At 48.5% G+C, this 14,458-nt stretch overlaps 3 protein-coding genes and 1 non-coding gene across 7 annotated transcripts; 3 read left to right on the forward strand and 1 right to left on the reverse strand.

Moving 5' to 3' along the window:
- Positions 1–544: 544 nt before the first annotated feature.
- LOC148337666 (chymotrypsin B-like) lies at positions 545–2,909 on the forward strand. Its single transcript, XM_088296814.1, has 6 exons — positions 545–698; positions 773–876; positions 1,377–1,456; positions 1,537–1,799; positions 2,285–2,418; positions 2,696–2,909. The coding sequence occupies exons 1-6, from the start codon at positions 647–649 to the stop codon at positions 2,855–2,857; spliced, it is 795 nt and encodes a 264-aa protein (XP_088152940.1). The 5' UTR covers positions 545–646; the 3' UTR covers positions 2,858–2,909.
- A 2,032-nt stretch (positions 2,910–4,941) lies between these two features.
- LOC148337667 (U11 spliceosomal RNA) lies at positions 4,942–5,078 on the forward strand. Its single transcript, XR_015843501.1, has one exon. It is a non-coding gene; the product is annotated as a U11 spliceosomal RNA (small nuclear RNA).
- Positions 5,079–5,811: 733 nt separating this feature from the next.
- LOC148337668 (chymotrypsin A-like) lies at positions 5,812–7,451 on the forward strand. The gene is made up of 7 exons (XM_088296816.1): positions 5,812–5,930; positions 6,088–6,191; positions 6,274–6,353; positions 6,447–6,525; positions 6,602–6,782; positions 6,870–7,003; positions 7,246–7,451. The coding sequence occupies exons 1-7, from the start codon at positions 5,879–5,881 to the stop codon at positions 7,405–7,407; spliced, it is 792 nt and encodes a 263-aa protein (XP_088152942.1). The 5' UTR covers positions 5,812–5,878; the 3' UTR covers positions 7,408–7,451.
- Positions 7,452–9,391: 1,940 nt separating this feature from the next.
- On the reverse strand, positions 9,392–14,198 carry agrp (agouti related neuropeptide). 4 transcript variants are annotated; one of them, XM_088296818.1, is made up of 4 exons: positions 14,001–14,198; positions 10,059–10,222; positions 9,911–9,993; positions 9,392–9,801 (listed from the first exon to the last, which is right to left on the reverse strand). In XM_088296818.1, the coding sequence occupies exons 1-4, from the start codon at positions 14,072–14,074 to the stop codon at positions 9,625–9,627; spliced, it is 498 nt and encodes a 165-aa protein (XP_088152944.1). In that variant the 5' UTR covers positions 14,075–14,198; the 3' UTR covers positions 9,392–9,624. The 4 variants fall into 4 exon arrangements, with proteins under 4 accessions (XP_088152944.1, XP_088152945.1, XP_088152947.1 ...); XM_088296819.1 differs by lacking the exon at positions 14,001–14,198 and adding an exon at positions 11,524–11,697 and having other exon boundaries at positions 10,059–10,194; XM_088296821.1 differs by lacking the exon at positions 14,001–14,198 and adding an exon at positions 11,524–11,576.
- Between the last annotated feature and the right edge of the window lie 260 nt (positions 14,199–14,458).

Genomic DNA, 14,458 nt, shown 5'->3' on the forward strand with positions numbered 1-14,458 from the left:
CGAGGAATATTTCGGACGTTTTATGGAAGAGTTACTTTCCGACAGGACATTTGGGCTTTTCATCGCAAAAGTGATTGTCAGATGACTTCCTGTCTCTTTTATGAAATAAATGAGAGAAATAATGAGCGTGACGTCAACTTCTTTCCAGGGACATCGGACGAGGCCCGATGAACTCAAGTCTCTCCGCCAAATAGCGCAGGTGCGCAATTTTGATTCATTGAAATGGAAACGGCGCCGCTCAATTTCTATGACGGGTAACAAATACGATCGCCACAAACTATGAATTGGAATGTGACGAATTGTGTCTCTTTTGCCACAAATGTCGCTTTGCAATTTGCTATTTCTTCCTGTTAATGTGACAACGCGACAAATTTGTGGTGGCTGAGCTCTCCTCACGGAAAAACGCTCTCCGTCGATACGTGCATCTGCATCGTCGTCCGTGAAATGAGTTATCGTACATGAGAATAATAGGAAGTGGAGTTGGAGCGGGCGCCCAATGGGAGCGTGCGAGCCAAACTATTGATAAGCAGCTGCGTCCGGAGTGCGCTGCTCCGCGATTGGTCAGCGCCGGGCCCGCGGGCGGATAAAAGCGCGGCGGCGACCGCCCGGCGACATCATCGTCGTCGTCTTCGTCGTCGTCGTCGCCATGGCCGTCCTCTGGATCATCGCCTGCTTCGCCCTCGTCAGCGCCGCCTACGGTCAGAAAAGGGAATGGCGCAAAGCTCGGTGACACCGTGACGTCACGTCATCATTGTCTTCTTGCGTGCGTCAGGTTGCGGAACGCCCGCCATCCCCCCCGAGGTGAGCGGCTACGCTCGCATCGTCAACGGCGAGGAGGCCGTCCCGCACTCGTGGCCCTGGCAGGTGTCCTTGCAGGTCAGGCGCCTCTCGGCCGTCAAATCCTTTTCCGATCCAATGGCCTTTCTCTCGTCGGTTCCTTCTGCGCTCTTCCCGTTCCTCTTTTGTCCCGTCCATCTCCTCCTGCATCTTTTTGGCTCCTCCTGTTCCTGCTCCACTTTGGCTTTGTGGTCCTCTTTCACGTTGTCTTTTTGTCCCTGTTCACGTCTGCGTCTTCCTTCTTCTTCTTCCCCTTCAGGTTCCTCGTCCTCTTCACCATCTTTCCGTTCCACTTGGAGTGCCTGTTCCTCTTCGTCCTCCTGTTCCTGCTTCTCGCTGGCTTGCAAGTTCCTGTTGCGCTTTGGTTTTCTCGCCGGTGCTCTTTCAGTTCCCGCTCCCGTCTTCCTCATTCCATATCTGTCCCGCTCGTCACCTTGAGCTTACGCTGGCCATTCTCCTTCCTTTCCATTTGGTCCCCGGGCATCCCTCTGCCCATTGCGTTGGTGTTCCTATCAGCAACGTTGTCATTTCCTTGGCAGCAATCCAACGGCTTCCACTTCTGCGGCGGCTCCCTGATCAACGAAAACTGGGTGGTGACTGCCGCCCACTGCAACGTCAGGTAGCGATCACGCACAGGTGCAGCGTGGGGGGGGGTTGCGTGGTCCTTTGAGTCACAATCCCCCCCCCCTTCTCCATCAGGACTTACCACCGCGTCGTGGCCGGCGAGCACGATAAGGGCTACGGCTCCAACGAGGCGGTGCAGGTCCTGCGCCCCGCCAAGGTGTTCACGCACCCCCGCTGGAACCCGCGCACCATCAACAACGACATCGCCCTGATCAAGCTGAGCACGCCCGCCCGCCTGGGCACCAACGTGTCGCCCGTCTGCCTGGCTGAGACCACCGACGACTTTGCCCCGGGAATGACCTGCGTCACTTCCGGATGGGGACTGACCAGATACAACGGTCCGTCCGCTTGCCGCTGCTCATCGTCCTCCCGTGTCGCTTGGGCCTTCTCTTCCAGTTTTTTTCCTTCTTTCACGATGCGTGTAGAGAATCATGTTGATCAGCCATGAACACTTTGAGACCTTGTTTCATTGAAAGCGCAAATGGAGTCCAATACTTTGTGAGCAATAATGTGCCACACGGGCGGCGGCCATGTTGCCGCTCGCTGACAAAGTTCACGAGCGTCACGTGAGCCCACAGACGACCAATGAGCAATCGTGATGTCGTTCTCAGACGACAGCGGTTTTCCGCCGCCTCGCGAGAGATCATCGCGAGTGATCCGACGTCAGTTATTTGACAAAGAATAGCTTCTTTTCTATTCCAAGCACAAATAGCAACAGGTCCACCTTTTTGGGGTCAATTCGCCAAGTGATATTTTGCGGCGATGTGAAATCTGTGCCCGGGCTCAGTGAAGGTTGGTCTAACCCACGTTGGCGTATTTGCAGCTCCCAGCACTCCCAACAAGCTCCAACAGGCGGCGCTTCCTCTCCTGTCCAACGAGCAGTGCAAGCGTCACTGGGGCAGTAACATCTCCGACGTGATGATCTGCGCCGGAGGCGACGGCGCCACCTCCTGCATGGTGAGGCAACGGCGCTCATTTTCTTCACACAAAACGTTTGGCATCGAAAGAGGTGAATTCGGTGGCAAGTCCGCTCACCCGAAGCCGAGATAGAATGGCAAACGCGCGACGATCGCATCCGTCGCCGGAACCTTCAAACACATTCGGCCTGAGCACACGAAGAGCAGAATGACGCTCAGTGCTGCCGAGTGACGTTGTGGCAGCAGGTGGTACTACAACGCTGCAAATTTGCACGTGGCCGTGTTGCTTCAAACATTTTCCACTTTGTGCACTCTAGGGCGACTCCGGCGGTCCTCTCGTGTGCGAGAAAGACAACGCTTGGACCCTGGTGGGCATCGTGTCGTGGGGAAGCAGCCGCTGCTCCACGTCCACGCCCGCCGTCTACGCCCGCGTCACCGAGCTGCGCGCCTGGGTGGACCAGATCCTCGCCGGCAACTAAACTCAACGCGTTTCCCGTGTAACCCCAATAAAAAAGAAAAATGTGATCCGCACCGACGGCTTCTTGGCTTTGACTCCATTTCACATTCTTGGGCACAAATGAAAACACCCATGCAGCCTTGTCACTTTTGTACACATAAATGCAAAGTTGGACCAGGAGAAGAATTTGCATTTTGCTTTAGCCGTCACCAACTCAAATCAGTTGGTGACAGCAAAAAAAAAAAAAAAAAAAGCTAAAAGACGGCTGACAGAAAGTGCTGAGCGTGCACCCAACGTCATCTTCCGCTTGAGCTTTGTCGACTACATTTCAATTGATTTCAATTCCGTTCGTTGACTAACAGGAGGCCTTCCCATGATTTGGCGTTAAAGCTCCCAATTCCTTGCCGTTCTCAAACGGTGACCATTTTTGCTGTCTTGAGATTCACCGCTGGGCCTCTCTCAAAACATTTCAAACCATCCAAATAAAAATGAAGGATTGGACGGCAATCGGAAATAAAAATTCAATCGACCCAACCTGGAATGAGGAATCGCTTTCATCAAATCCACGAGTTTCTCCAGCGCATTGTGGAAAATGATTTTTGAACGTTCCAATATCAGCGCTTGCTCCACAACAAGCCAGGAAAGGCCAAGCCAAATTTTCATTTGAAAAGCGCTGACGGACTCTGACTTTCAGCACTGGAAAAACAAGCCAAGGGTTTTGGCTTTCAACGCAGAAAAATACGACTTTGTGCTTTTATTTTCAGGAGGCTAGAATACTGTCATGGAGTCATTTTTACAGGTCTGAAAAAAACCCCAAACAATCAGGCAATTGCAAGCGATCCAAAATGCCGCCCCCAGGGTCCTTCCAACAACCGGAAAACCTGGACCTCCTCCAATCACGACACTGAAAGAATCCATTTGAAAAAGTCGCTGTGGCGTGCTGCTGGAAAAAAGTCCAAATGCTCCACGCAAGCTGCACCAGCAGACCGTCCGCTGGTCTGGGACCGGTCCCTGGTGAGCTCCCAAAAGCGGGTGAACAAAGTCCTCAAAGAGCTCGGAGAAAAAAAAAAACCAAAAACTTTTCCCCGTTTGCACGAGACGCTTGATGACGCGGCTGGCTGGCCTTCATCGTTTCATATTTGCTCTCCGTTCCCGGACTGTTTTCGGCGCTTCACGTGTGCGATACTCGTCAATGAGCATTGCCAAGCTTGAAAGAATCCCAAAAAATGAAGGATCTCACCAACGGGCCCAAGTTGACGTCACTCACTAACAAATTTGGGAGTGACCCAAAGTGTCCATTTTTATCTTCTTGCTTTCGGCTTCGCACACGCACACAAAACGCTCAAATGCTTTTTTGTTGTTGTTTGTTTCACGTTCAAATTGGGAATTTGCACGCCCCCCAAAACCCAAAAACCTCATGCGGGTCACTCACCTTTTTCAAGTACAAAATATTGCAGATTGTTTGATGACAATCGAACGTCACAGTCTTGATGTTATCGTGCACTTTGGCATTGAAGTTGAACAAATTGCAAAGTTGTTTGTGACACATTGAAATGTTTGATTACGGTGGTATTTTTCTGCCGTCGATGCGCGGGTCCCTCCGGACGGGTCGCCGAGCTCGGCAGAATTGGTAATGGAAAAAAAACCCGTCTCTGGCGCAGCCAGTTTGGTTTGAAAGACATTTTATTCTCGTCCCACGCAAACAGAAAAAGGGAAAAGTCTTGGAGGGAAGGCAAACAAAAGACATGAAGATCTCGTTTGACCTTTGACCTTGCATTCTCATTGGACTTTGCCCCCCGACGGTGAGAGCGGATGCGGTGGCACTTTGAAGTGGCCTTCCGGCGCCATCACCGACCGCGGCTATCGCCTCGCGCGCTCGGCGCCGAGATACGGGTCGAGCCTTTTGCCGCCCAGGAAAGCACCTCGTTACGTTCCAATCTCAACACAAAGACCGCTCACTTCTTTCGTCTCCAATTCCCTCGTCGTGATTTCAAGAGAATGACGAAAAGGTCCAGACTCGTGGATAGAAAAAAAAAGACACCGCACATCGTCTGTTCCCTCTTCAATTGTCTCACCGGCAAAACATCGTGAACTTGTTTCGGAGCAAAAAAGGGCTTCAACAACGTCAGTGATTCGGATAACAACCTTAATTGGGTGTTATCCGCAGAATCTAAATCAAGAGATTTCGGAAGCATCATTTTTATTTTGGCTGCCAGGATGGCCGAGCGGTCTAAGGCGCCGCGTTTCGGTCCCAGTCTCCCCAGGAGGCCTGGCTTCCAATCTCCAATTTCCCCATTGTGGGACTAATAAAGGGAACCTTACAAGTCTGAACATGCACAACGGTCAGAAGATGGCAAACATTTTCAGCACCTGCTTATTTTTGGGACTTTTGGAAGAAGGCAAATAAGTGACACGGACGGGTTAACTTTGGAGATGAATCCGGAACATTGAACTGCGTTTGATTGACTTCCCAAAATCATTTGTATCCTTTGCAAATGGTGTCGCATATTCGCCGTGCAAGTGACCAGTGGGCCTTGCAAAGCAACACTGGCGCAGTGTTGCCGCTCGTGGGGACAACGCAAGGTTCTGCAGACGTTTGAAGAAAAACGTCTGTCAAGATCCCAAAAAGTCTTTGAATTCAAATGGACTTCATGTTTGGTGGTTTGCATTCATCCCAAAATATCATTCAAGTAAATGACAAGCTTTGCAAAAAATAGTCAAAATTTCATTCATTCCTGATTTTAGTTGAAAAAATGTAATCACACACAGCACTAATATATATATATATATATGTGTGTGTGTATGAAACAATCTTTTTTTGCAACATCAGCAACCAAGCACCAGCGAACGCCCTCTTAGCAGTGACTTGACTTGATGTTTTTCCACAGCTGCACACTTCCCAGAATTCCATGTGTGCAAACTCTCACGTCCGCTGAGAGCGTGTACCTCTGTGGCCACGCCCCCCCGCCACTCTCCTCCAATCAAGTGTGGACGCATTCCGTATAAAAGCTGGACGTTTGTCCATGCAAGTCACAGCGTCGCCATGGCTTTCCTGCGGATCCTCTCGTGCCTCGCCTTCGTCGGCGCCGCCTACGGTGAGTTCACGTTCGCCTTAGCATGAGCACGCTAGCATACAGCCAACTGGACTGATTGGTCTTTTTTGTCAACATCTTACTCATGACATTGATCGCGTCTCGTTGGCAACATCACAACACCCAATTTGATGTCACGCGGTCGCAATGGCGTGCTCAGGTTGCGGCTCTCCCGCCATCCCTCCCGTGATCACGGGATACTCTCGGATCGTCAACGGTGAGGAGGCGGTGCCTCACTCCTGGCCCTGGCAGGTGTCGCTGCAGGTGCACGCACGCACGCACGCACGCACGTACCGGCACGCAGTGATGGATGTGACAGCGCCGCCATGTGTGTTTCGGGCCTCAGGACTACACGGGTTTCCACTTCTGCGGCGGCTCGCTGGTCAACGACAACTGGGTGGTCACGGCGGCACACTGCAACGTCAGGTAGCGACACGGTGACGGCATCACGAGTGTCACGATGGCGACCGACGGCATCGATTGCTCACGGACGGACGGCGTTTGTCTCGGCCGTTGTAGGACTTCCCACCGCGTGGTTCTGGGTGAGCACGACCGCTCGTCTACCGCCGAGGACACCCAGGTGCTGAGGGTGGGCAAGGTGAGACCGCGGCTCTGTTAGCATCGTTAGCCTCGGCCCATTGTGTTGACGCCGCCGTTGGCATTTTGCCCGCCAGGTGTTCAAGCACCCTCGCTACAACGGCTTCACCATCAACAACGACATCCTGCTCATCAAGCTGGCCGGCCCCGCCCAGATGAACATGCGCGTGTCGCCCGTCTGCGTGGCCCAAGCCGGAGACGACTTCCCCGGAGGCATGAAGTGTGTCACCACCGGCTGGGGGCTGACCCGGCACAACGGTCAGAAAAAAACGGGTGGGCAGTAGGCCAGCAGGCCGCCGTGGCTCCATCCTAACCCCGACCGCGTGGTTGTCGTTGGCGTCGCAGCGCCCGACACGCCGGCCCTCCTCCAGCAGGCCTCGCTGCCGCTGCTGACCAACGAGCAGTGCCGTCGATTCTGGGGCAACAAGATCAGCGACCTGATGATCTGCGCCGGAGCTTCCGGAGCTTCATCCTGCATGGTGGGCAAACACACGTATCGCTTTCAAGTCTCCACTCGCAATCGCTCGGCGTCAAACGTCAAGTCCGGCACGAGCGAGAGTCGACTTCCGAGCGGACGGGACCGAGTCTCGACCGCCGAGACCCTACTAGCGAGCGTGTCGACTCGCGAAGGTCTCGTGCCGAGTTTCCGGTGGTTTCCGCTCGTTTCCACGGCGATGGTCGTCGAGTCCTCGCCAGTCTTCTTTTATTGGTCCTTTTGCAGGGCGACTCCGGCGGACCCCTGGTGTGCCAGAAGGCGGGCGCCTGGACCCTGGTGGGCATCGTGTCCTGGGGCAGCGGAACGTGCACGCCCACCATGCCCGGCGTCTACGCCCGCGTCACCGAACTCCGCGCCTGGATGGACCAGACCATCGCCTCCAACTAAGCGCGGCGTCACGTTCAATAAAACTCGCGAAGCCCCAAATGCAACATCTCCTCGACTTCTTTCTCATGGCCTCCAAATGATGTCGTATTGGGCTTGTTCTCTTCCCGCCATCTCGTTCGCAACGTCTCATTTACGATGCTCGCAACGTTGCGCTGACCTCGTCTTGAGCAGATTTTATTCACGTTGTCCTCTTCACTGAAAAGCTGAACTCCTTTCCGGCGGCGTCTCGGGCAGGAAAAGTCGCGGGCACTTGACAAAGCCCACATGGTACATGGGAATACAATTCAAGACCGCAATCCGTTTTGATTCGATCCGTTTTGATTCGTAGCCTTACAAATGAATAAAACCTTGGAATGGTTCCAAATAAAAATGCTACTCACCAATGTTGTTCACTCGTTGAATAGAAAGGACGCACGTGGATGCTTCATCAGGGCGAACTTGTCAAAGTCCAATAATTCAGGGATGAATTCATTTTCAATGGACCAAATGGTCCCAAGCGTCTCATTTGCATTTTTCTGCTCCAATGGCAAAGTGCCGAATGGACCCGAAAACAACCAATCCACTCCATTCATATTGTTGCGTTACAATCGGAGCAGGAGGAGATGCACCCCTCTCCGGTGGCAACGATTGAGCTTCGACCAACCTGGGTTCTGACAAAATTTCCCGCCCGTGCCCAACTTCTTACCGGAGACTCATTTGACAGCTAAAGTACTACTAAGCACTGTTGTTGACACTTCAAAAAAAAACAAACCAAAAAAAAATCCCTTAGGAGAGCATGTTTAAGCACAGCTATAAACATTTAGGACGTTCTGGCAGTTGAATTTGCCCATTTACAATTTGTTTCTGCATACATACGTTAACTGGCGAGGCTGCGTGAGAAACGTGCTCAACAGAAAGATTTGGAGGCAACGAAAAAGTCAAATATGACTCCGAGAAAATATCAAGTACACACTCCCCACTTTGAACCCAACAAACGACAGGTCGGACAGAAAGCTCGTAACTTCCCACGAGACCGCAGTTGGCGTGGTGCGCATTCGGTCGGATTCGTCGACGGGGAGGAAGAAATTTCAGAAAAATTTACCTGGGGGCCACTAGTTTTCCGCAAGAAAAAAAAAAATCTAATCTTCTCAAATGTCTTTATTTTTATTTTTTAACACAAAATACGATTTAAAAATAAATAAGGAATAAATAAGAAAATGAACCAGTAATAAATAATCATAATAATAATAATGAGTCAAATGTCTGTATTAACAGTTCTTTAATCTTCTGAACATGAATTGTCCTGAACATGAGTGGAACATTGAACATGAACGGATCTTCTGAACATGGCTTCTCATGCCTACATCTTGCTGCTAGAGACCTGCCAGCGCTTCCTTTCGCATAGCTGAGCCTCAAACAAAAGTAAATCATAAAAACTCAGTTTATATTTTGATAAAGTTTTCAACAAGCCTGCTCACTAAATACAAAACGCAAATAATTTTCAGGCGCCGCAAAATCCGAACATTCATCAATCAAACCCCGACTAAAACATTGAAAAAAATTACAATCCAACCCTCGTTTTAAAGCTGAAGATGTGGTAGGTTCGTTCAGCTCCGCACAAAACACTGTAAAGTGCCAGTCATATCAAATTCGCGAGCCGCACGAACACGAAACTTTCATAATACGGCGGGGGCCGCAAATGGCCCGCGGGCCGCGAGTTTGAGACCCCTGCCTTAGATGAAGGCTGACTTCTCTTTGATCACAACCGCAATTGGTGAATTCAAAGAAACATTGCCAGACGCATCCTTATTCGCCTTTTTGGCAAACGCGGCAAGTAAAGCGATGGAAAATTCATCTTCAAAGAGTTCAAGTTGTCGGGGTTGAGGCTTTTCAGAGTTGCAACGAATTCACTATACCGTCTGAGCGACTCGGGCTGAGTGCGACCCCGGCGCTGTTCGCTGTTGTCACGGAGGGAAGCAAAATTCAATGTTGAAGACAACCTTGATTGAGTTCAGACTTGTTTTATTGCAAGCACATTCAATCCAACATGGATACAGAAAAGAGAAGAGGATGAGGGTGGCCCCTTGGCATGTCAGCTGCGTGCCAGGTGCTTCTGGCCAGGCAAGCATGTTGGCATGTCAGGCGTGCGTTGGCGTGTGGCGCGCGTCGTGGCGGCCGATGCGGGTCGAGGCCGCCTCGGCGTCGGGCCACGTGACGGCGTGCGCGCGTCCGCGCATGTCAGGTGGGCGCCGACGGGCAGGCGTGTCCGACGCGTCGGCAGTAGCAGATGGCGTTGAAGAAGCGGCAGTAGCAAGTGTCGCAGGCGTCGCAGCAGGGCAGCGGCAAGCCCAAGCACGATTGCTGGTGCCGGATGCAGCGTCGGACCGAGCGCATGGCGCGCGACGCCGACGCGTCCTGCACACGCAAAGCCAGCCGTGAACAACGCAAGTGTGGCGCACGCTGTGCACTGCAAAACATTCAACAAAACTCATTTGGTTTGGAGGTGGCACGAGGCCACACCCACCTCGTCGTAAGACTCCACCTCCATCAGGAAGTCCCGGCGCTCTTCGCTGTTGTCCTCGTCCACCTGGGCGGGGTCGTGCCCGTCTTCAACAACAACAACAACAACTAAAGGATTGCCGGAACTGGAGCAAAAAGACAAAAATTCTCACCGAGTGGCGACCAGTCGGCGTCCAGCTGAAAATGGCGCGAAGCACGAGGGCGGAGCAGCGTCGCTGACGTGACCGCGAGCAGGAAAAGGAACCAGCTGTGGCGGGACCACGCCACGCCCACACACATCCTGAACAACTTGGCCACACGCAACACGAGGCAATTACTACCAAAAAAATAAATAAATATATATATATATTTTAGGGTTGGTGCAAAAATAATCTTTTCCAAAAAAACCAGATGTGTACTTTTAGAGAAAAAGAAGAAAAATATCTGTTTTAATCAAGAAAAAGTTTCCAGTTTATAGGAAATGCCATATTTTTAATAACTAGTAAAATCAATATGTGCACATTTCTAACGAAAATAGTCTTCTTTTAAACAAAATGGGCTTGCTTTAATCAAGAAAAATATGCTGATTTTACAAGTACAGGCCTACATTTAAAAAGTTTTTTTTTCCAAGATGGACTTTTTTCCCCATTTTAAATAAAACCACACTCAGTTTTTTTTTTCAGAAATCAAGTAATTTCCCCCCCACAAAAGAAGTCTTGGATCAAGTAAAAAGTATTTTCTTCACAGCCCATTCGACTTTTTCAATCCAAAAAATGTGACCCAAAGGCTTCCTGGAAAAAAAAAACGTCATACTTAAAATGGAAAAAATATATATGTATTTTTTAAGGTCAAAATTGGTATTTTGTTAAGAAATAAAAGTCTTATTTAAGGGGGGGGGGGTCAAACAAAGCAACAAAGTATTTATTATGTTTATGGTTGATATTTTACAAAAAAGGCGAATTTAGTCAAGGAAATCAATGTCTTTTTCTGCGATGGTCTATTTCTTTTCAACAAATACGAGTTTTTTTTCTTTAAGATTTTGAAAAAGACCTTTCAATTAAAAAAGGCATTTTTTTATTTAAAAGAAAGACTAATATTTGAAAAAAAGATTTTTTAATCAAGTAAAAGGTATATTTTTACAAGAAATGTTTTTAAGAAATGAAAGTATTTTTCCATAGGTAGCCTTTTTCAAACAGACTGTTAGAAAAAAAATATTTCTCGTGGAAAAAGTTAGGATCTTTTGAAAAATATGTAAAGAGAAAATAACAGATGAAAAGGATAACAAAAATATTTCAAAAAAGGAAACTCATATTTCTAGGACAGATCTTTTTTTTCCAAGACACAGAAATATACAAACACACACTATACACTTTAGGTGTGAATGTATTTCCTAGAATGGAAATTTGTTTTTCTTTTTTTTCAGGGGGGAGAATGAGAATGTCCTCTTAAACTAAAGCAGCCTGTTGGAAAAAGAAAAACGTTGGGATCTGATTTTTTTTTCCCTCCGTAGTAAAAAAACAAAACATATACAAATAGATGTTTTTCACAGGAAAGAGAAAGTCGTATTTGAAGAGAAAAAGTGAATTTGTTGTTGCTATTTTGCCGTTGAAGATGCAATTGCGGAAGGCATGCACTCACCTGCGAGCGACTGCGGACGCGTGCCCTCGTCTTGCGCGGCCGTCCTGGGGATGTCGGCTGAGCGCGCTCGCACGTCTTCTTGGTCATCCTGATGGAGCGCGGGTTGCCGCGGCAACCACTTGACGCAGTTCAAGCAGACAAATGACCGCTCGCCGGACGCTCCGTCAAGTGACGTCCACTCATCCACTTGGCCCCAGATACGATTAAGCGCCCTTTCATTGAAGATTGGGAGGGAGCTGTTCTCAAACTTGTGACACCAAGTATCCGCCATTATCTGAGTCGCTTCTCCTCACGAGGGTTGCGGGCGTGCCGGAGTCTCTCCCGGCCGTCTTCGGGCAGTATTGGCCGTGTACACCCTGGACTGGTTGCCAGCCGATCGCAAGGCGCACAAAGACGAACGACCGTCAAGCATCCGCGCTCACATGCGGACTCGGGGCCAATTGAGCGCCTTCCATGATCTTACCGTGCATTTTTGGAATGTGGGAGGAAAGCGGAGTACCCGCAGGAAAGCCACGCATGGGAGAACATGCAAACTCCACGCAGACCCGGGGCTAAACCCCGCACCTGTGAACTGGGAGGCGGGCGTGCTCATCAGTCGCCCACCGTACCGTGACAACAAGTAGCACCTCAAAACATACTTGGCTCTCCCAACGTTACCATCACAACCACTGAACTAAGTACAGGAGGCCCAAGTGTTCGTGGACGCATGCATGCACTTAAATCCTTCCCAAAAGTGACCTTCACAAGTCCACAAACTAAATGCTCTGAAATCAACAGCAATTCTCTCGTAAGTTGCCTCAGTACTCTTAAATCTATGAAATACTCAATAAGTGTCGCCCAAGAACTCTAAAGTCGACATAAAAACGCTCCCTAAAAGTAATGTCGATACTCCTAGATGTACTCAAATACTTCTACGAAGGAATCTAAATATTCTTCAATAAAATCCAAAATCCACAGCAGTGACGGGCGCCGACCCTTGTGTGGAGATAAATGCTTGGATAATGGGTGGATGCTCGGATGGAAAAAAATCAAGCTGTACTTAAATAATGAATGAAAACGTATTGCAGATCAAATTTGATAGACAAATTGCACCTTGATAAATGTTTAAAAACAAACAACGAAAGAGAGATTCCGCCGCTCCTTCCTGCCAGCTGCTCTCAGACTTTTTAACAAGAACATTTGGGCAAGCCTACAAACAGGCGGGCATTAGTGCAATTGTGCAACACACACGACTACCAATGCTGTACTTAAATACTGACCAATGCTGTATTTGGTTTACCATTACAGTATTCTTATCATTACAGTACTTTTACCACTGCAGAATTTTCTATCATTGCAGTACCTGGTACAGCGGCTGCACTGAGGCGGACAGAGTGAGGCTCCAGAGGACAGTCAAAACAGCGCAAAGGATTATTGGCTGCCCTCTCCCCTCACTGTCGGACATCTACACCGCCCGGTGCCTCAGCAGGGCTCTCAACATCGTCAAAGACAATACCCACCCAAACTCACACCTGTTCCACCTGTTGCCCTCTGGCAGGCGCTACAGATGCATCAAATCGAGGACCAAACAGTTTCTTTCCGAGAGCCATCTCCATCCTGAACTCTCACACACACACGAGAACACCCTTACCTTGCAGAACAGCATTCTGATGTGTTTTTTATATACCCTATTCAGTACTAAATTCCATTGCACTCTCTTATTTATTTATCTAATTTATATATTTGTCTGTATTATTGTTGTATTGCACTGGAGAGGGGAGCCCTCTAATCTCGTTGCACTCTTGAGTACAATGACAATAAAGGGATTTCTAATTCTAATTCTATTTTTTTTTATCATGGCAACATTTTTATTTATTTCCCCTCTGTACCATGGACAGACATTCGGAGTGTTTCCTTCCACTTGTAGATGTTGTGGGATGTAAGTGTGTATATACGTATATAGTGTGTATATTCGCATGCTTTTTATGAATGTCTGCTGCTAATGTTATACATGAACAGCTACACGCCGTCGCCTCTGTGTGATCTAAATCTTTAATAGAAAAAACTTTTTCAAAACTAAATGTCTTTCTTTTTTTAAATATGTAAAATCCAATGCTTAAATAAACGTCTTATTTTTGAGTAACATCTGTTTTTGCAAGATTAAAAGTTAATTTTGAAATCGGTCAAGATAGGTCATACAAAGTATTGCTCTGTTTTTAAAGGCGCGGACGCCCCAAAAGAGGAAAACTCAGACTTTCTATTTTTCAACAGCAAAGGCACTTTCTTTTCTTTAAAAAGTCCAAACGAACTACTTACTGTTCAACACGAATATTCACGTTTCATCTACCGACAGCAAACAACTTCTCTTTTCGAGACAAATCCAAAAGTGACCCCCCCCCCGCCCAAAAAGTAATATTTTGTGTTGTTTTTCTTTTTCAGAGCATTTGGGCAGTTTTGTTTCTTATGGGAGCGAATGTGTCTTTGTTTTTGTAGCGCACCTTAATCGCGCTTGACGGTAGACTTGACTTGCATTTCGGTGGCTCGCCGTTGAGCGGAAGCGTCCCGTCGCCATGGCAGCAAATCTTCGGAGATGGGACGCTGCCACTCGGTTTTGCGCTTAATTATAACAATAAAAAATAAACAACAACAACAACTCGGTTTTGCGGTTTTCTCTAATCGCCTGTATTAGCTGGCGCCCAGCCTTCATCAGTGACGCCCGCTGATGACGTCACCGCCGCTTCACTTATCGCTAATGGGATCGCGTCAAAGGCGGTCCACGGGAAATGGCTTCTAATAAACCCGCCACAACAACAAACGACAACAAACAGCCTCCACTTCTTCCTCTTTCCTGTGAAAGAGAAACAAACAAAAACATCGATCTGTCCTATCATTTATATATATATATATATATATATATATATATATATATATATATATATATATATATATGCCCGCC

Source organism: Idiotropiscis lumnitzeri, chromosome 5, assembly GCF_059441095.1.
Source record: "Idiotropiscis lumnitzeri isolate Australia: NSW breed Sydney's pygmy pipehorse chromosome 5, RoL_Ilum_1.0, whole genome shotgun sequence".
NCBI lineage: Eukaryota > Metazoa > Chordata > Actinopteri > Syngnathiformes > Syngnathidae > Idiotropiscis > Idiotropiscis lumnitzeri.